General features: G+C 48.6%; 1 protein-coding gene across 2 annotated transcripts in view; it reads right to left on the bottom strand.

Annotated features, from left to right (window-relative positions):
- The window catches only part of MLLT1 (MLLT1 super elongation complex subunit), a 32,441-nt gene that overhangs the window by 7,991 nt on the left and 3,643 nt on the right, over positions 1-20,807 (bottom strand). The window contains exons 2-8 of one of the 2 annotated variants that reach the window (XM_060232625.1): positions 19,237-19,417; positions 17,020-17,102; positions 15,020-15,163; positions 10,878-11,003; positions 8,585-9,139; positions 6,730-6,817; positions 1,962-2,073 (exon numbers count right to left, since the gene is read on the bottom strand). In XM_060232625.1, coding sequence (XP_060088608.1) covers positions 1,962-2,073; positions 6,730-6,817; positions 8,585-9,139; positions 10,878-11,003; positions 15,020-15,163; positions 17,020-17,102; positions 19,237-19,417 — 1,289 coding nt within the window. Of the gene's footprint in view, positions 1-1,961; positions 2,074-6,729; positions 6,828-8,584; positions 9,140-10,877; positions 11,004-15,019; positions 15,164-17,019; positions 17,103-19,236; positions 19,418-20,807 lie in introns of both variants that reach the window. The other variant, XM_060232624.1, reaches the window with a different exon arrangement.

Genomic DNA, 20,807 nt, shown 5'->3' with positions numbered 1-20,807 from the left:
AAAATGATGGAGGAAAAGACTTCCAACTCCCTGGCAACAGATGCTTACTGGAGACAGCTCAGGTCCTCGGCTGTCTGTTCCATGCTTCTGTTACCACCAGTGTTCCCTCTAAGCTGATGTTTGTGAACTAGCTCACCATTTTTTAGCCTCCGGCTCACACAATTTTGTCTTAGCTCGGGAAGGATGGCCCCTGAGCAAACTAATTGATGCAGCAGCTCACAACTTCAGTGCCAGTAGCTCATGAAGCAGAATCTTTGCTCACGAGACTCCGCAGTTTAGAGCAGGGGTGCTGAGTTCATTTGTTATGAGGGCTGGAACTTGTTGGGCCAGGCCACATGTTGTCATAAAATGTAGTCCCAGGCAGCAGAGATATAAACTTTATAAAGGACACAGACAAAGACAAAGATTTTTGAAAAGCTTAAAATAAAACATATTTAAAACATTAGCACTCGGTGGTCTTAAAGGTGTTCCTTTGTATCTCTCCCGTGTGATCCAGGGAACTGGGCAAAGGAAGCTCCAGCTCTTTCCTTCCTTCCCCAGGGGACCAGGAGGGGGAGGAGCCTCAGTCAGTAGAAGGAAGAGAGGCTTGGCTCAGTAGCTCTGCTGTGTGATTGAGAGAGCCTGGCAAAACAAGCTATTCCTCCCCCCATCCTCCCTAAGGCAGGAGAAAATCGAGACTTTGCTCTGTAGCTCCTGTGAGATTGAGCAAGCCTGGCAAAGCAAGCTGTGATGCAGAAGGAAGCAAGAGAGAGGGAGAAGAAAGCAGAGGACAGTCAGTTGCCCAGGGGCCTGATTCAGCCCCTGGGCCACATGTTTGACACCCCTGGCTTAGAGGGAACATTGGTTACCACCCAACACAAGCATGCCGCTATCAGGATGACAAATCCCAAAGACCCTTCCTCCACTGATTAACTTCAAACCAAATACACAACGCTAGCCCCCAGAAGCTGTGGAGAAATGGCATCCCCGCCACGTTTCAGAGTGCTTGCTACTTCCTGACACTTGTTTTGTTTGTTTGATTTCTAAACCACCCTCCCCGTTAACTGGGCACAGAGTGTTCTCCAACATTCTAACCCAGATCTAAAATATCATCATTAAATTTGCATAATTAAGTAGTTATTAATTAAGTTGATCAATTGAGATAAGGCCATCAAAATACTACTATCTAATCTAATCTAAAATATTGCAATCTAATTTAAAACGTTCATCATAGATACATTTCTCCCCTCCATGAGGGGTTGGACAGAATGGGGCTAAGTATGGTGCCAGCTGTTGCTGTCCTCAACCATAAGCCCGGCGGAACCATCTCTGTCTTGCGCAACCTCTGGAACTGTTTTAGGTCCCGCAGGGCGCAGGTCTCACAAGGCGGAGAGTTCCACCAGGCAGGCACCAGAGTCAACAAGGCTCTGGCTGAGGCAGCCGGACATCTTCTCCCCAAGGGCCATTCAGCAGGACTTACATGAAAACATAAGAGAAACCATGTTGGATCAGGTCGATGGCCCATCCAGTCCAACACTCTGTGTCACACAGTGGCCAAAAAAGACCACGTGCCATCAGGAGGTCCATTGGTGGGGCCAGGACACCAGAAGCCCTCACCCTATTGCCCCTCCCAAGTACCAAGAATACAGACTTGTCTGGGTCAGGACAAGGGTCTTCTATACTTCCAACAGGCCCTCTTCGCCTCCTTCTCCCTTGCCACCCCAGTGACAGAAAGCTGAATTAAGCAACATCCAGCATGCAAAGTAGCTTTGCTTGCGTTATCTAAGGAGGTTGCAGCATCCAGCAAACTTTTGTGCAACCACAGAGCGGTAGGAGGGATGGAGAGAGAACGACACACCGCCTTTCAAGGTCCCCTAGACTCCTCAGTTTTAAAACATGGTTATATTAATTGCCACACCATGTTACCAATGTGTAAAGAGACATGGCCAATTTCGAGTAGGACAACTGAGCTGCTGGCTCACCTGGCATCTCTGTTGACAGGGGTCGCTTTGACAGTGGTCTCTTCACCTGAAGAGCTGTCGTCATCGTCCGATTCTTCAGACTGGAGGTCCTCCACCATGGATCGTAGTGGCCCTGAGCAATGGAAACCAGTAAAAGCTGTTTTAATGGGCATGTCCTCTGAGAGTTCAGATTTCAGTGCTAAAGACAATCACACCTACAGGGACCCCAACATCAAACCATGTATATTGGGGTTGCCAGGTCTAAACTGCAAGCCGGCAGGGGACTTACTGAGACACTCCAGGAAAGGGAAAGGAAGAAGCACGCCCCACCTAAGTCACTTGCAGGTGACATAGGCACATCAGGGACACTGGGGCGGATGCTCTGGTTTTGGGGCAAAACTCTACGAATTGAAAGAGCCCCATGACACAGAGTGTTAAAGCTGCAGTACTGCAGTCCTAGGCTCTGCTCACGACCTGAGTTCGATCCCCAGTGGAAGCTGAGTTTTCTGGTAGCCAGCTCCAGGTTGACTCAGCCTTCCATCCTTCTGAGGTCGGTCAAATGAGTACCAAGCTTGCTGGGGGGAAAGTGTAGATGACTGGGGAAGGCAATGGCAAAGCACCCCGTAAAAAGTCTTCCGTGAAAACGCTGTGAAAGCAACATCACCCCAGAGTCGGAAACGACTGGTGTTTGCACAGGGGACCTTTCCTTTCCTATGGATTGAAGCTAATTCTACCATAGAGTTTTTGCCCAAAAACCAGGGCAGTGCTCCTCGCCCCCCCGCCCACCAAACATCACTGACATGCCTACGACACTTCCCAGTGATGTAGGCATATCACATTGGGGGTGGTAACTCTCCCCTGCCAGTCAGGTGGCTGAGGGGGGGGGGCAGAAATTAGGGATCTCCCACATGGCGGGGGACATGGCAACACAAATATATATCCATTTGGTTCCTTCAGGGGTTCCTAAGGCCATATGGTTCATCAAGATGACCAGAGACCACCACTTGCTTAAGGAGGACCACTGAGGCGTTCACAAACCTTTTCACTGCCACTCTGCAAGTAGACTTAAGCAGCTGGAGAGGTGTGTTATACATGCCCCCGAATCAAACTAATATTTCTCCCTTTCTTCATCCGAGTCACACTGACTACCTGATTACAGAACAAACTGACGACAGAAAACCAAACAAAGAGCAAAGGAGCTGTGTGTCCAGTGGTTCGCTTTCACCCCACCAGCTCTGATCCCACCCACAAAACACTCATCATACTGAGCCTTACTTTTGTTCCCCCACCCACCCCTTTTTCCTGATTTTGTACATCAAAAGAGCCAGGTCTCTTTGAACCCCTCAAATGGAGTAATCAAGGTGCTCCGCGGGCTCTGAAAACAACAAACTTCTCAAGACCAGGGAATGCCATTTCCCGTCCGCCTCCGCACAGCCCTAACTTAAAGAGCTCTCCGTGTTACAAAAAGATTCAATATATTCCAGCAATCGTTTTTCTTAATTTTACAATTCTAGTGTATAAACAACGATTTTATAGTGTCACCAGTTATACAATCCAATCCTTGCGCTGTAATTGCAACTGCAAGAGCTATGACAGCCAAAATGAAATATGTGCAATAACTGCAGTGCTTCAATAAATTCCCGACTGTATTAATATCTGTACAGTCCATTTCGTAAGAAACAGACTGGGAAGGAAGGAAGGAAGGAAGGAAGGAAGGAAGGAAGGAAGGAAGGAAGGAAGGAAGGAAGGAAGGAAGGAAGGAAGGAAGGAAGGAAGGAAGGAAGGAAGGAAGGAAGGAAGGAAGGAAGGAAGGAAGGAAGGAAGGAAGGAAGGAAGGAAGGAACTTTAAATGCATTCTCCAAGCCGCTGGCTAGCTTTGAGAGCTATACAAAATGTGTGGAAGAGCCGCATGTGGCTCCCGAGCTGCATTTTGGCTACCCTTGGCTGTGGGCACAGCATGCATGTTGCACACAGAAGGGCTGTAATGCCCACTTAAGGTCCTCAATTCACAGGTGCCAGGGATGTTCTCCCTCTGCCCAGAGCTTGAGAGAGTTTCTGACAATCAGAGCAGACAGTACCAAGCTAGATGGAGCAATGGTACAAAGCAGTTTCATGAATGGAAGAATACAGGTCTGCTGTTCTGCTGTTAGCCATCAGCTCATTGACAGAGCACTGCTGTTCAAGAAGGAGTCAACGGATTCTCAGCACTCCCCATCAAAGGGCCGAAGTTAGCAGATGGTATGAAAGGCCTTTCTCCACCTGAGCCTGCAGAGAGCAGCTGCCAGTCAAAGGACACAACCCTTGGTTGGGTGGACCAGCGCAGCTTCAAAGCTGTTCAAGCCTGGGGGAGGATGGCCATTGCTCAGGAAGGAGAGCACGTCCCACAGCTATGCTTTTCTGCTTTCCAACAGGAAGCCCAGAATTCAGTGGTCAAGCATGTGTGCATCCAGGATCGATTCCCAGCAGGCACACACAGGCAGTGGGAAAGACTTTTCTCTGCTTGGGATTCACTGCCGGTCAGGAGAGACAATAGCAGACTAAAGGGACTAGACCGTAAGACGGTTTTGTGTTCTTTCACGGGGATTAAAAACTTGAGCTCTCAACCTGGCCTCTCCCACAGCACACCTTTGGCAAAACACCTGCCTCTCAAGCGTCTCCCATTTATAACAAGGGGGACCCCTGCAGGGTCCTTGTAAGGTTAGCATACATCAAGAACTTCTTTGCATATTAGGCCACACACCCTTGATGCAGCCAATCCTCCAAGAGCTTACAGAGTGCAGGGCCTAACTGTAAGCTCCAGGAGGATTGGCTACATCAAGGGGGTGTGGGCCAATATGCAAAGGAGTTCTAGCTACAAAAAAAGCCCTGCTTAGAACATTTCTGAACATCCAGCATTAGGATGCAACCATATGCCAGATCCAGAGATCTTTAAAACAGCTGCTGTTCCCATAAGCCTCAGGGCTGCCCTTCTATTAATACGACACTTCCACAGAAAATGGCCATTTATTCCAGGGTTCTCCAACGTGCTGCCTGCGGGCACCACAATAGCTGCTGAAACCATTCCTGGTGCCCAGCAAGTATTTTTTAGAAAGGGGGTAGGGCAAAGCAGGGTTTCTGATTGGCTGTGCAGATTTTTTAAGTTTGCTTCAGCGGCAACTGCCACCACAGTGCGAGGATCTTCACTCTTATCGCTGCATGCATGCAAGAAAATCTTTTAAGGCAACACATCCATTTTTAAAAGGCATCCTTTTAAGCAGAGCTTCTGCCTAAAATACTGAAAATTTTGTGTTCATGCCCCCTCACCATGTGTCAGAATGCCAAAGGAGCCTACAGGCTCGAAAAGGTGGGAACCCATAATTTACTCTGTCTACCCACAGCCTGGGGGTAGTGGGGGGATGTTGGTTTTCAGAACCCCACTTTTGCCAATATGTTGTCATAGCATGCAGCTTGGCCACTTGACCCAGGGGGTTAGAGGAAGGGGGCAAAGTTTTACAGTACTTCCACGCAGAATGGAAGCCAAAGGCTGCCCCTGTCAGAAGAGCCGTAGTGGGGAGAAGCCTTGGGCTTAGCGGTAGAGCAACCCTGCTTTGCAAACAGAAGGCCCCGGTCTGCTCAGTCCTCAGCGCTTCCCAATAAAGGATCTCAGGCAATGGGCAGAAATCGCTGCTCTCCAGCCAAGGTCTTGGAGAGCCATCTTTGGCTTGGGGGACCACGGGCTGACTGGGGACGAGGCTGCTTAAGTATGGTAGATTTCTGTTCACGACACCTCTTGCTCTTCTGCTTTGAGAAGCACGGCATGATCTATCTCAGATTAAATGCTATCTCCCAGGGAAGGAGAACAAAAACTGAGTTATAATGATGCCATATTTACAGAATCTTGACAAAGCTGACTATAAACGAGCATTTACCCTTTTGAGAGTGGATGTGCCACCCTCAGCGGTTACAGAGGGCAAATATAAAAAGCGTCCCTATGAAGAAAGACTGTGTATCTGCAATGAGGGAAAGTTAGAGACAAGGGAACATGTGCTTTTTGAGTGCAAACGTTACCAGAGCATTCGAGCTATTCATATAACTCTGCTCTGTATCCAGTTTCCAGGGAGAAACATCAGATTTTATTTAGATAAGCTTTTAGCAGACAGAGAGCAGGAAATTACTTTAAAGGTGGCATCATTTACACTGCAGGCCTTAAGACATTGGAAACAGCTGATAGGTGGAAATCCTTAATAATTTTAAGCCCAATATTCTTGAAACTTGAAAATTTTGGAAATTATATGCCCAATTTTAAATAGTGTTTCTCTCGAGCTGCCCATTTTGCTATATGGATGTTATGTGTTTGTTTGTTGTTGTTATTTGATGAGTCTTTGACCGTGTTAAACACTGAAGAAGATGGAGATGCATGGCTCTGTGCTGGAGCTTGCATGCACAAGATCCCAGGTTCACTAGCAGGCACCTCCGATTTAAAAGGATTTCAGGTACCAGGTATGGGAAACTATCAGCGCTGAAATTATTCAGAGGGACCAGCAGAGGGTAGGGACAAAAAGCATGAGACAGGATGACTCTCCCACTCCTTTTAGAAGGTGGCCTGCTGCCCCTCAACCCCTTCACCCACCCACCCCCACACCAATCAGAATGAAAATCACTGAGAAATCGCAAAGCCCTCCAAGTCTCTCTAGTGCTGCGGAAATGGTAGCCAACTGTCATCTGGAAAACAGCAATAACCCCATACTTTCAGGCAGGGTAGGTTTAATTTGCACCAAGACTCACGTGAGGTTTCCAAACCGCAACGCACCTTGGCTGTGGTTCTGAGACGGCTCGAAATCAGAGTCGGAGCTGGAGTCCGAGCCGGAGCTGGAATTCGAAGGGCTGGACGCGGCGGACTTCACCCCCCATAGAAAGGAGAGAGACAAGCAGAATCTTAAACCCTCTGAGATGTATGAAAGGGACAGAAAGACAGCACCAATCTCACTCACCACGCCCCCATTATTTGCTGCAAGCTCTGATTTGGCCCCTGGGCCATACGTTTGACTCCCCCTGAGCTGCAGGATTTTGAGAACCAGGCAAGACCTTTCCCTGTCCATGACCTTGAAAAGAGATGCACAGACCAAAATACGAATCCTGGCAGGGCCAAGGCCCTTTGGTACAGCACACCTAAAACTACACTCTTCTGCTTTCAGCTGATAGCTCAAGTCGAGCCCTGGCTTTGCATGCAGGAAGTCCCGGGTTCAATCCCAAGGTAGAGGATCTCAGGAAATATCTTGCTTGGTCTGAGACTCTGCTGACAGTCAGGGGAGACTGAACCAGGATGGCAAAGAGTTTGACTTATAGTGCCGTTTCACATAAAGATTTGTTGGACGAGCTCTCTTCACTGTGCCTCACTGGAGAAATAAATCAGGAATTGATGCTACGAAGGCCTTCTCTGTGGTGGCACCCTGCTTATGGAGCTCCTGCCCAAAGGAGGTTCACCCCCAGGGTGCCTACTCACATAAAAGTGATGGAGTAAAATGTACCTTTCTTCACAGGCTTTTCACTGAGGTGTTGTTTAAAACAAAAAAAGTTGTTTTACATTGTTCTGTTTTCATACTCAGCCTATTTATTGCATTTTTTTCCTTTTGCCTATGAGTCATGAACCAGGAAGAATCAAGCACACGAGATATAATTTTTAGAAAATAAATATGTTTTTGAAGAAAAAAATTGCACACGCTGCTTTTAGCCACAGAGGGTGGGTAGTTAGGCATATAGGACACAATTTGGGTTCAGTGACTACCAGAGCCAGTGTTCAACCCCTGGCATCTCTGGTCAGAAGATCTCAGGTCGGGGCTCAGTCTACTCAAGCCATGACCAATCAATCTGGGGCCACAGACACAAGATGGCAGTTTAACGACTCTTAAAGTCCATGCTTTAGACCTGGAAGGGCTCGGGTTCAATCCCTTCCCGCACAAAAATCTCCTTAAAGCAACTCCAGGATACCATATCAGACAGATCAATGGCCTACCAATTGGCACACTGACCTTGGAGTCACCATGGAGGGGGGGATAAGAGCACTGTTAGCTCTGGGAAAAGACGGGAACGATCCCTTTTTCTTCTCCTCGGCTGGTTCCTCAACTTAGAAGAAGACTCCAGATTTATACCCTGCCCTTCTCTCTGAATCAAAGACTCAGAGCGGCTGACAATCTCCTATATCTTCTCCCCCCACAACAGACACCCTGTGAGGTGGTCGGAGCTGAGAGAACTCTCACAAGGTAAGCCCTTTCAATGACAACTCCTAGAGAGCTATGACTGACCCAAGGCCATTACAGCAGGTGCAAGTGGAGGAGTGTGGAATCAAACGCGGTTCTCCCAGATAAGAGTCTGCACACTTAACTGCTATGTCAAACTTAACATCCTTGACTTGGGGCCTACTGTACCTGGCATATTCCCAGACCCTTTTGGTGCAACCTAGTCAACTGCAGATCTGCTCCCAAGAACAGAAGCAGGTGGGTCCTTGGACCTAGCCTAGAGGCTCATGAGAAGGGAAACAATGCATGTGTATAAAGGCAACTGCCAGGCATTTCAACTGCCTCTCTCCCTATTGGTCACCTTTTCCCCAAACGGGCGAAACAAAAGCCCCCTCCTCCCAATCCTGCCCAAGCTCACAGGCCTCTCACCTCCGATTTCAGAGAAGCTTCGTCCTCGGAATTGGACTCCTCCGCTGCCACGGCCACCTCTACAGGCTTTTTGATGGCCTTGGGCTCGCTCTCTGCCTTCACCTTCTCCGCTTTGGCGCTGGACTTCTCCTTGGGCGGCCGCTTCTCGGCGTAAGACGAGGTGCGGGGCGAGGTGGCCGGGACGGTCTTGGCCCCTTTGGAGCTGCTCTTCTTCGGCTTTTTGGCACTGGGCTTCGGCGACTCCACGGCCGAGGGCCTCTTGCTGGACGGCTTCAGCTCGGCCTGCGGGGGCCCCCCCTTGGGCGACGCATTCTCCAGCTTGGGCTCCTTCAGGGCCAGCTTGGGCTCCTTGAAGGCCGCTTTGGGGAGGGGCTTCTCCTCCTTGGGCGCCTTGTTCTCGGCCGCTTTCCTCGAGGAGTCCTTGGGGGGCTTGCCAGGCTCCCTCTCAAGGTCTTTGGAGGAGGTTTTGCTCTCCGAATCCTTCCGGGGCCTCTCACGGTGTTCCCGGGTCACTTTGTGCGGCTTGGAAGCCTTGCTCCCGTCTTTGCCTGCCTCCTGAGAGCCGGGGAAAAGGAGAGAGGAGGGGGAAAGTTACTGAAAGTCCTGAAAGTGCTCAGTGCAGACATCATGGCAAGCCAGGGACTGCACAAGTTCAGAAACCAAAGTGGGGTTGTCGCTTCCCACCGTACCCCAGCTTGGAGCCAAGCATCCCCTTCTGTCTTAAATCTGCCACAGGGTGCGGCTGTTTTGTTCTTATCCAACAAGGTTTACATCTTGTTTACATGTGCTTCTTACTTAGCTATAGTCAATATTATTTACTGCACTGCGATGTTATTTACATCCTTGTTCCTTTGCACTTTTGTTTGATTTTTTTGTATTGGAAAACCCCAATAAAATGTTAAATTACCTAAGTCCAGGGCTTTTTTTTTGTAGCTGGAACTCCTTTGCATATCAGGCCACTCAACCCTGATGTAGCCAATCCTCTTAGAGCTTACAGGGCTCTTACTACAGGGTCTACTGTAAGCTCTTGGAGGATTGGCTAGATTTAGATTTGTTGGATTTATATCCTGCCCTCCCCGCCGAAGCAGGCTCAGGGCGGCTCACAGCAATAGAAACAATAGATTACAGTAAAACATCAACAGTATAGTCCCAGCAATTAAAACAGTTTAAAATAATGCAGTTTTATTGTTATTTCACATGTGTCCTTGTTTGCAATGGCCTTTGGGGTCTATGCAGGGCTTTTTTTGAGCAGGAACACACAGGAATGCAATTCCAGCTGGTTTGGTGTCAGGGGGATGTGGCCTAATATGCAAATGAGTTCCTGCTGGGCTTTTCCTACAAAAGAGTCATGTGTGAGACGATGGTGATGTCAGGGGGTGTGACCTAATACACAAATGAGTTCCTGCTGGGCTTTTTCTACAAAAAAAGCCCTGGGTCTATGTAATAAAAAATTGAACTGAACTAGTTAATTACAGAGGGTGGACGGACATGTCGGTCCACGACTGAACAGCTACGTACAACTCCAATGGCACCTTAGAGACTTGACGAAGGGATCTCTGACTCTTGAGAGTTCATACCCTGAAAATCTGGCGAGAGAGAGAGAGAGAGAGCGCTTTCTTCTCTTGTTTCTTTTGTTGTTACATGTTTATTGTAGGCTGTATTTTTTTTCTTCAGGGGAGGGGTGCCTTTTTGGGTGTCACTGTTCATATTCTTTTTTTAAATGTCATCTTTAATAATTAAAAAATAATAATTAAAAAAAAACAACAACAAAACACACCGGCCGCTGCCACCATCTCCAGAAAGGGAGAACCAATCAGCTGCCTGTTATGGACAACCAATTTTAAAAGAAAGAGGTCAGATATTTCTTGAGGGGAACCTAATCCCCCTATTCAGGCAGAAAAGCAACCCCCCCCAAAAAAGTTTTAACTAAATGAACAGCTCCTGAAACTGTGCTTTATTCCCTTTTCAAGTCACCCCCTGCCAAGATTTTGTAACAGCCACTTGCTCCAAGGTAACTCCTTAGTGAAGTAATCCCAGTTCACAGAAACCTTACCCACAGTGTTAAAAGTTATAACAATGCAACAGTTCTAGGTAACACCAGACCCGCTGCCAGACCCGCTGCCATACTATGCTAGAGGTGCAACACTGTCAAAACCTTAAAGAAGAGGTTCTATACAGAGATTCTGTCACTTTGATTTACATTTCGGCAGCACTGGTTTTGAAATCAAGCTTTCAGATCTCACGCTTGTGGAAATGTGAGTTCCTCGCCCTTCAGTGCTCCAAAGGCACCCACCTTTGACCCATGGGACTGTTTGGTCTTCTTGGGATCCGAGAAAGCCGACAGCGGTATGGTAGGTAGCATGGGGTAGTCAGGACTGGGTCGGGACACGGTTTCTGCTCCTTCTGGCATCACCATGACCTAAGGAAGGAAGAGCAAGCGAGTTATCAGCCGCTGCTATTTCAGATCTGGTTGCCCCTCTTGTGAATATCACCCTAGACTTTCGCTTCCGAGATCAGTGAGTTGGAATTACAGTTTGAGGGACAAACTTAGTCGCTGTTTGCTGGGCCTCTGAAGCACGGGCCCGTAGCTACAGTGGGGTCCGGGGAGGGCCAGGCCACTCCATTCAACCCCCCCTTCCATATGTAGGGCCAGGGCTGGCTAGCCCACTAGGCAAACTAGGTGGTTGCCTAGGGCGCCGAGAGGCGGGGGGTGACGAATTGGGCCCCCCCTCCGGTGCCCAAGGCAACTACCTAGTTTGCCTCCCACTTCCCCCCACCACCACCACCACCAGCCTCCTCTGGCCCGCCGCTGCGCTCCGCTCGCCCCCACCACCACCGCACTCTGCTTGCTCACCCGCCCCCCCAGTTTGGCATGACTACAGCCCTACTGGCTTCTAGCAGCCCGCGCCTGTGCATTTGGTTAAACACGCAGGTGTGGGCTGCGAGAAGCCTGTAGGGCTATTATAGTCGCGGTGAGCAGGGGAAGGAGCAAGCGGAGTGTGGCGGTGGGCTGGAGAAGGCTGGCTACGGTGCAAGAGCAGCACGGTGGTGGGGCAGAGGAAGCTGACAGTGGCTGCAGGGGGGGGGAAGAGGACCGCGGTGTTGGGCTGGAGGAGGCTGGCGGTGGCCATGGCAGCAGCGGCGGGGGGGCAAGCGGAGCGCACCCAGGGGGGCGCCTGCCTAGAGCGCTATTTGCCCACAAGCCGGTGCTGTGTAGGGCTCCCTCCTTTGGAGGGCCTCCAACCTGCCTCTCATTCATGCGGCTGGAGACAGGACCAGAGGAAAAGGAGGAGGCAGTGGGAATGGCGCTGAGCGCAGCACCAGCAGTGGGAGAAGGAGCCAGAGCCGCTGTTGCGGAGCCCTCGGAGGCCCTGGGGGTTCCCCAGCACTCAGTGCTGGCCACTCTTTTCTTCTCGTGGAGTGAGAGAGAGGGCAAGCGAGCGCCTGATTAATTCAGGTGAGGAAAGCATTGGTAGGGCGTGTGGAGCTGGGGAAGGGTGCCATCTTAACCGCCACTGCCTGAGATTGACGGGGGTGGGGGGCGTGTGGCTTCATTCAGAGGGGGCATATACGAAGGGCTTTCCCCTTCAGCTTAACGAAGGGGGAGGGAGGAAGGGAAGCCCCTCTTTGTTTAGCGGCTCCTGCTGCTGGGGCCACTAGAGGGAAGAAGCTGCCAAGCCCCATGGCCCCTTCACCAAAATTTTTATCCCCTTAGGCCTCCCACCGCTTAAAATTTTCTGGCTACGGGCCTGCTGAAGCAGCCCACGATTCCAGATAAAGAAAACATGAAATGACAGAGAGGCATAATCTCGTGTGCCGAAATTCTCTCTAACCCTAATTGGGGGGGGGGGGTGTCAGGGCTCATTCCCTCCCCTCCACCCCGAGGCTCAGTTCCCAGATAAGGATCTCAGATAGCAGGAAAGACACCTCTCCACCTGAAATCCTCAAGAGCTGCTGCTGGTCAGAGGAGATGCGGCCAGGTCAATGACAGCTTCAGGGCTTTTTTTTTTTTGTAAGCAGGAGCTCCTTTGCATATTAGGCCACTCCCTCTCATGTAGCCAATCCTCCAAGAGCTCCCAGGGCTCTTCGTACAGGGCCACCTGTAAGCTCCAGGATGATTGGTTACATCAGGGGTGTGTGGCCTAATATGCAAAGGAGTTCCTACTACAAAAAAAAGCCTTGGGCGGCTTCATACAGTGCCAGAGCATTCTCCACATATGAAGCTCCTGTTGATCTAGTTTGAGGCTCTGCCTCGAAGAGCCAGTTTAAGCCCTGACTGGGTTGGCCGGACAAGCCTGATCACAAAAGCAAAGCAGGGTCAATCCTGGCAAGAACTTGGCTGGGAGACCTCCAAGGAATACCGGGGCCAGGACGCAGAGGCAGGCAATAGAAGCCAGCTCTCTGAGTAGGAGTCGCCAAAAGTCAACCAAGACTTCCAGGAATCCATACGCACATACATTTTTATTTATTTAGTAGGCTTATATTCCGCCCTTTTCCATAAACGGGTTCAAGGTGGATCACAACATATAAATAACAATTAAAAACCTACAGATCAAAGTTAAAACACCACATTAAAATTAAACAGGAAAAACAATAAATAAAATGCACCACTGGAGGACAGGGCACAGCATATCAAGTAACCAGTTATAGGCCCATATTAAGCAATGGTAATAGCAATAGGATAGCACAATGTCACCACAAGGGAGGCCAAATGATGGAATAATAGGACACTCGCCGCCTCAACCACAGGCCCAGCGGAACAACTCTGTCTTTCAGGCCTTACGAAATGGCAGTAGTTCGGGTAGGGCCTGGATCTCCACAGGGAGCTGATTCCACCAGGCCCGGGCCTGTGGATTCCACCAGGCAGTTTCATACACACACACACACAAATTTAAAAAAAAGAACTAATTCAGCAGGAGAGTAATAAATTAACCGTACCAAGTGGTTCTCTCCCTAAATGTCATTTAAAATTTCACATGAAAAACCACCTGTAATGGAAGTCTCTTTACCTCACGCTTCATTAAGTTAATCAAGCAGCACTGAAGTGTACTGAAGTGCACTGAGGTTGTCATTTATCCAGCGGATGAAGCTGTTATCCAGTTCACCTCTGGTGTGAAGAAGGCTCCGGTTCCAATAACAGTCTTAGAACAGGGCTGGCCAAACTGCGGCTTGGGAACTCCATGTGGCTCTTTCACATGTATTGTGTGGCTCTTAAAGCCCACACTGTCCCATTGGCCAGCTTGGAGAAGTCATTTGTCTCTTTAAATAGCTTCTCCAAGTCAAGCCAGCAAGCAGCTTAGAGAATCCATTTAAAATTAAAGTTGCTTTCTTTCCACGTCTCCCTCCCCTGTCTATTTGCTTTCCAACCTTCCTTCCTGTCATGTGGCTCTCTAACATCTGACATTCATGTCTTGCAGCTCTCAAACATCTGATGTTTATTCTATGTGGCTCTTACATTAAGAAACTTTGGCCACCCCGTCTTAGAACATAGCCAGTTCTCAGGCAATGAACAATTATAATTCAGTGATGCTACACATTAGATGCTCTAAAAGCAATCCTTGGATTTGCCAATGAAAGCAATTTCAAGCACTGAGACAGACCTTTCTTCGCCTGAGATCGCAGACAACCGCTATCAGTCAGAGGAAGCAATGCTCAGCTAATACTGGGACGTGCCTCAGAATAGTACAGTTTCATATCTTTATGAGCCTGGCACTATTAGAATTTCAAAAGCTTTCCCTCTGCATACAAGTACATCCAGAATTGTCTCTAAGCCAGGGGTGTCAAACTCATTTGTTATGAGGGCCAGATCTGACATAAATGGTACCTTGTTGGGCAGGGCCATCTGTGTCATAAAATGTAATGCCAGGAAGCAGAGATACAAACTTTATAAAAGACACAGAGGTGTTTTCTGTTTTCTAAAATTGTGCTTTCTTTGTATCTCTCTCGTAGGAAAGAGGGAACTAGACAAAGGAAGCTCTGGCTCTTTCCCTCCCTCCCCAGGGGACGAGGAGGGGGAGGAGCCTCAGCCAACAGACGGAAGAGAGGCTTGGCTTAGTAGCTCTGCTGTGCGATTGAGAGAGCCTGGAAAAGCAAGCTGTCCCTCCTCCCCTTCATTACCAAGGGAGGAGCCTCAGCCAATGGAGAAATAGAGGCTTTCCTCTGTAACTTCTGTGCAACTGAGCAAGCTTGGCAAAGCAAGCTGTGATGCAGAAGGAAGCAAGGGAGAGGGAGAAGAAAGCAGACTTGCTCGAGGGTCTGATTTGGCCCCCAGGCCACATGTTTGACACCCCTATGCTAAGCTGTTACTGAACTTGAACTTTAAGACAGAGCAACACAGCAAACAGAGCCCCAGGTTATAGACACACAGACTGAGCAAATATTGAAGCTGACTGAAAAAAGATGCGGATTGTGGGGGGTGGAATCTCTGCCACTCACTCCTCCAGCCCTGATCAGCTTGCGTCGGAATTCCTTCGTCGGGTTGTTGAAAGTCAGTTTCTCGCAGCGCAGGTGGTTGACGGGCGGGTTCCCCTCCAGGTTCAGAAAGAGGTCGTACGTGAAGCAAACTCTCCTGGGTTCCTCCTGTAACAGAGCAGAGCAAAGGCCTCGTGAAGTGTTTGCACTTAGATGTACAAGCTCATGCTCCCATCCCCTACTATTTGGAAGGAGACTGCTCCTGAGCCTGGAGGTCCCATTTCACTTCACAAGACTCACTCCATTTAACCCAAATGGAGCCACAAGCTGCCAGAGGCCACAATGAAATGGTCATATACAGGGCTTTTTTTGTAGCAGGAACTCCTTTGCGTATTAAGCCACACCCTCCCTGATGTAGCCTCCTAGAGCTTACAGAAGGCTCTGTACTAAGCTCCTGAAGGATTGGCTACATCAGAGGGGTGTGGCCTAATATGCAATTTAGTTCCTGCTACAAAAAAAGCCCTGTTCGTATTAAAAACCAAAGAGCAGTTCCCCTCCCCACAACATACTTAGACTCACAACTAACTAAAAAAGAAAAACCAGCCACTGACAGGTTTACACAACAGGAAAGCATGTCCGTTGCACATTTGGGTGCTAAGATGTAATCGACTGTGGCATCAGGGAAAGAAACTGAGGCACTGCTTGGTTTTCAAAATGTCTCTGCCTCAGTATCAAGCAGGCAAGTTGCTGCTTGACACTAACACTCATTGCTGCCAATCTGACGTTTGAATGATGTTCTTCACCTGGTCATTTATTCACGACCATAATTTGACTGTTTACTGACAGCATTCTACATCTGGAAGCAACTTTAGGTACTTTGGGGAGGGCAGTAAATCACCTAGATCAAAAAGCAAGATTGGGGCTAGGGGGAAAAAATAAGTGAGCTGCTTTTTCCAGACTGCACATGAGTAAGCAACACGAAGAAAATGATACAGAATACGTGCGATCCCCATGCTTCTTTATCGTTCCTCCAAGCAAGAGACAGGGCACAATATTTGTTGGGGGTTTTCCAGCACGCCTTGGCTTCAGTGGGGCTTCTGGAAGCCAGATCTGAGATACTATCAATGCACAATCATTCCATAAATACAAAGGTCCGTATGCAGCCCATAGAAATTCAGTCCATTTAAATATAGGTCCAGCTTTCCACTTCTGATCTTATTTTTCCTTCTCTTTAATAGAGCAGAGTGCTTGTGTACTCCCAATTCTCAATAAAGACGATTTATAAATCTTAATTCCTTAATATTTATCAATATATATGAGTCTCAACTCCTTAATATTTATCAATCATGGATTTATACCAAATTGCCCCTGATGGTATTGTCAACTAGATCAGGGGTCCCCAACCCCCGGTCCGTGGCCTGTTAGCAACTGGGCCGTGAGTTGTATAATTATTTCATTATATATTACAATGTACTACTACTAATAACAGTAAGATGACATTGGATTTATATCCTGCCCTCCACTCCAAATCTCAGAGTGGTTCACAGACTCCTTTATCCTCCTCCCCCACAACAGACATCCTGTGAGGTGGGTGGGGCTGAGACAGCTCTCACAGAAGCTGCCTTTTCAAGGACAGCTCTGTAAGAGCTATGGCTGACCCAAGGCCATTCCAGCAGCTGCAAGTGGAGGCGTGGGGAATCAAACCTGGTTCTTCCAGATAAGAGTCGACACACTTAACCACCACATCAAAATAAAGTGCACAACTGTATCATCCTCAAACCATTGTCCCCTCCCCCAGTCCGTGGAAAAATTGTCTTCCACAAAACCAGTCCCTGGTGCCAAAAAGGTTGGGGACCGCTGGACTAGATCACCATTTCCAAATTCATCTTTCTCAAAAAGGCACATTCCATATCATTCCAATGGGGTCAAGTGAGACTCAAGCAAGCCAGTGGAGAAAAATACTGTCCGGCCACTGTGCTTTTAAAGAAACTGGAGGGTGGGGGAGGAGAAGACGATCATCTTACCTTGTTTTTGAAGTGGACTTCAATGGGCATGATGAAGCCGGCATAGCCAGACTCCTCCACTTTGTACGGGGGCTCTTTGCAGACTGTGAAGAAAGCAGGAATGGCATTAAGATTTGGGGACACAGTCCAAGCAAGGAGCAAATATGAGGAAAGCAGGTTCACCCACAAACTTATGGGGGCTGTCAGCACGCCCCTTTGCTCCCTTCTTCAGTCCCCACAACCCCGCCTCTGCATCATCAGCGTGGTATTATTGATCGGCCTTACAGGGCTGTCACAAGGGCCACGCCAAGATAATGTGCACAAAGTGAATACTCCAAAGCCCTCTATGAATACTAAGCATGATACTGTATGAAACCAGAGAACAGGCAATAAGGAAAGGGGGCAGACATTACCACTTGATGGAATATCCCCTTTGCAAAATAAAAGAAACGGCAAGTGGCAACTGACACAAAGCGCATCCAAAGAGCCCTGCTGGAAAACATCCAACATCCAGTTTTCAACAGCAGGCAGCCAAGCGCCTCTGAAAGCCCATAAATGGGGTCCAAAAGTAGCAGTAGCCTCTTTCTTGGTTTACTCCCAGGCCTCTGGTTGTCAAGAGATGAATTGCCTCCCAAACTGGAGGTTTCACTTAGCAGGCCTGGCGAGAAGCCCCTGGTAGATGCATCCTCCACAAAGAAGTCCTATCAGTATCAAGAATTGAGGTAAATAAGAATGGAACATAAGGTTTATTCATGACTCATTCAAGACAAGATTCAAGTGGAATCAACTGCTGGAAGAAGTTAGGGCCTTGCGGGACCTCGCTCAGTTCCACAAAGCCTGTAAGACAACTCTATTCAGGCAGGCCTTTCATTGACATGGAAGGACTGACATGGTGTGACTGATGTATATACTGATGTATATATATTAGATGTATATACTGAACGCCATCTGAAGCAAGAAAATATCAAATATGATTAGCACCAGACTGTTTTAATTGTTTTTAACTGTTTTAATTGTTTAATTTGCTTGAATTGTTCTGACCTTACTGATGTGAGCTGCCCTGAGCCTGCTTCAGCGGGGAGGGAGGGATATAAATCCAATAAACCTAAACCCTTGATGTAGAGAGGAAGCTTCACACCAACTAGCTACCAGCACCGGCTCTGGATTATACTATGAACTCATCCAGGCTAGTCCAATCTTGTCAGCTCTTGGAAGCTAAGCAGGGCCGGCAGTATCTGGATGGGAGACCACCAAGGAAGTCACTACAGAGAAAGGTTAACGGGAAGCCACCTCTGTTTGTCTCCTGCCCATAAAACCTTAAGAGGGAATCACTCTAAGTTAGCTGTGACCAGTGTTCCCTCTAAGCGGAGTTCATGTGAGCTGGCTCATAGTTTTTTAACCTCTGGCTCACACATTTTTGTCTTAGCTCAGCCTGCTTAGGAAAGGATGGACCCTGAGCACACTTTGGTGTTTGACAGCCAGTCTCGTGTAGTGGTTAAGTGCAGGGACTCTTATCTGGGGAGGGACGGTGGCTCAGTGGTAGAGCATCTGCTTGGGAAGCAGAAGGTCCCAGGTTCAATTCCCGGCATCTCCAAAAAAGGGTCCAGGCAAATAGGTGTGAAAAACCTCAGCTTGAGACCTTGGAGAGCTGCTCCAGTCAGGTGAGGGACAGTGGCTCAGTGGTAGAGCATCTGCTTGGGAAGCAGAAGGTCCCAGGTTCAATTCCCGGCATCTCCAAAAAAAGGGTCCAGGCAAAGAGGTGTGAAAAACCTCAGCTTGAGACCCTGGAGAGCCGCTGCCAGTCTGAGAAGACAATACTTTGATGGACCAAGGGTCTGATTCAGTATAAGGCAGCTTCATATGTTCATATGAACCGAGTTTGATTCCCCACTCCTCCACTTGCACCTGCTGGAATGGCCTTGGGTTAGCTATAGCTCTCGCAGGAGTTGTCCTTGAAAGGGCAGCTGCTGTAAGAGCTCTCTCAGCCCCACCCACCTCACAGGGTGTCTGTTGGAGGGGGGAGGTAAAGGAGATTGTGACCGCTCTGAGATTCAGAGCACAGGGTGGGATATAAATCCAATATCTTCTTTTTCTAATTTATGCTGCAGCTCACAACTTTAATGCTAGTAGCTCACAAAGCAGAATTTTTGCTCACAAGACTCCACAGCTTACAGGCAACACTGGCTGGGACTTAAGGGCACTTTGCATTACCACATGCACACCTAGATGTTCACTCACCACGTTTTGGTTTTGGGAAGCTCTGATGTAGCCGAAAGACCACTTTCTCCACAAAGTGCTGGATCTCGAACTGCTCAGGTCCACGCACGAAGACCATCCAGTCGTGGGTGAAGCCCTCGGTAGTGGGCTTCTTTCGCAGCTGGGCACGATGCCCCAGCTCCAACTTCACCTGGACCGTACACTGGAAGGAAAAAGGAAGGAGCGTGCATAAGAACATAAGAGAAGCCATGTCAGATCAGACCAATGGTCCATCCAGTCCAGAACTCTATCACACAGTGGCCAATAAAAAAAAACAAAAACCAGGTGCCATCAGGAGGTCCTCCAGTGGGGCCAGGACACTAGAACCCCTCCCACTATAGCCCCCCCCCCCAAGCACCAATAACATGGGGCGGGGGATGATGCGAAAACGGAAGATAGCACAATGTTAATAATGAAGCCCAGGTTAATAATCTCTCAGAGACGTGAAAGCATGCTTAACCACGTACTTTCATGTGACACGCAAGTTGCACAAGGGAAGCAATGGAAACAGATGCATCTTTATCAAACAGCCTAATGTTAAACAGGACATGTAGACAGGAGATGCTCTGTTGCTCCATCCTACGCAGCATGTTTCCAGACAAGCATCAGAACACTGATCCATGTAACCCGCGACTCTCTGTTCTTGTTTCTCCAACCTCTTCCAACACCTGTGGACTAAAACTTTAACTGGATCAAAATCTGGGAGCCACAGGTGTCTCCCAGTTTCCTGGGACCTTGATGTTCCTTGGAAACCTTTCAGGGACTCATTTACAAGAAACGAACACGTCCCTGCAACTTGTAGATCTAGGAGAACACTCAGTGCTTTCCAGCATAAACCCTCAAGACCTGGCCAGTGCTCTACTTTAGCTATGCCCTCAAGCAAGACCCAGAGTTCCTTCAAATGTCTCTGAACATCAAGGGGTTCCATGTCAAGGCGGAAAGTGTTGCCTGAAGAAGGTAACCTGGCAGTCAAGTGAAGTACAAACACATTTAGAAGGGGGTTAGAAGAACATCTTCCTGGGCTGAGAAACAGTCACCGAATTGTTAAGATTGCTACAATCCCAACAGCCTCTCCTGAACGTGTCCTAACTAGTTTGCCCCGTCGCTTCAATGTGCTCCTAATCCTACACATTAGGAAGCGTGCTGTGTCTACAACGGACTCTCAAGAATGCCTTCACATATGCCCCACTGTACCATCTAAAGCAGGGTTATCAAACGTGCGGACGAGGACCAGGATCAGGCCCCCGGAGGGCTCCTATCAGGCCCATAAGCAACTCACTGCCGTCTGCTTCCCTCTCTTGCTTCCTTCCACATCACAGCTTGCTTTGCCAGGCTTGCTCAAGCGCACAGGAGCTACAGAGCAAAGCCTCTGTTTTCTTCATTGGCTGCGGTTCTGTAGACCACTGTGCATTGCTGCTTCTCTGTTCTTGCACTGACTCACAGGAGTTGTAGTTATTTATCTAGGGAAGACTACAGTTTTGTAGACAAATACATAGCCCTCAGTCTGCATCATGGTGCCTTCACATGCACATGAAGCAACTTATGCACAAAAG

This window comes from Heteronotia binoei, chromosome 2 (genome assembly GCF_032191835.1).
Source record: "Heteronotia binoei isolate CCM8104 ecotype False Entrance Well chromosome 2, APGP_CSIRO_Hbin_v1, whole genome shotgun sequence".
Taxonomy (NCBI): domain Eukaryota; kingdom Metazoa; phylum Chordata; class Lepidosauria; order Squamata; family Gekkonidae; genus Heteronotia; species Heteronotia binoei.
Note: the sequence above shows the minus strand (reverse complement) of the source record. Positions and strands in the feature narration are given on the sequence as shown.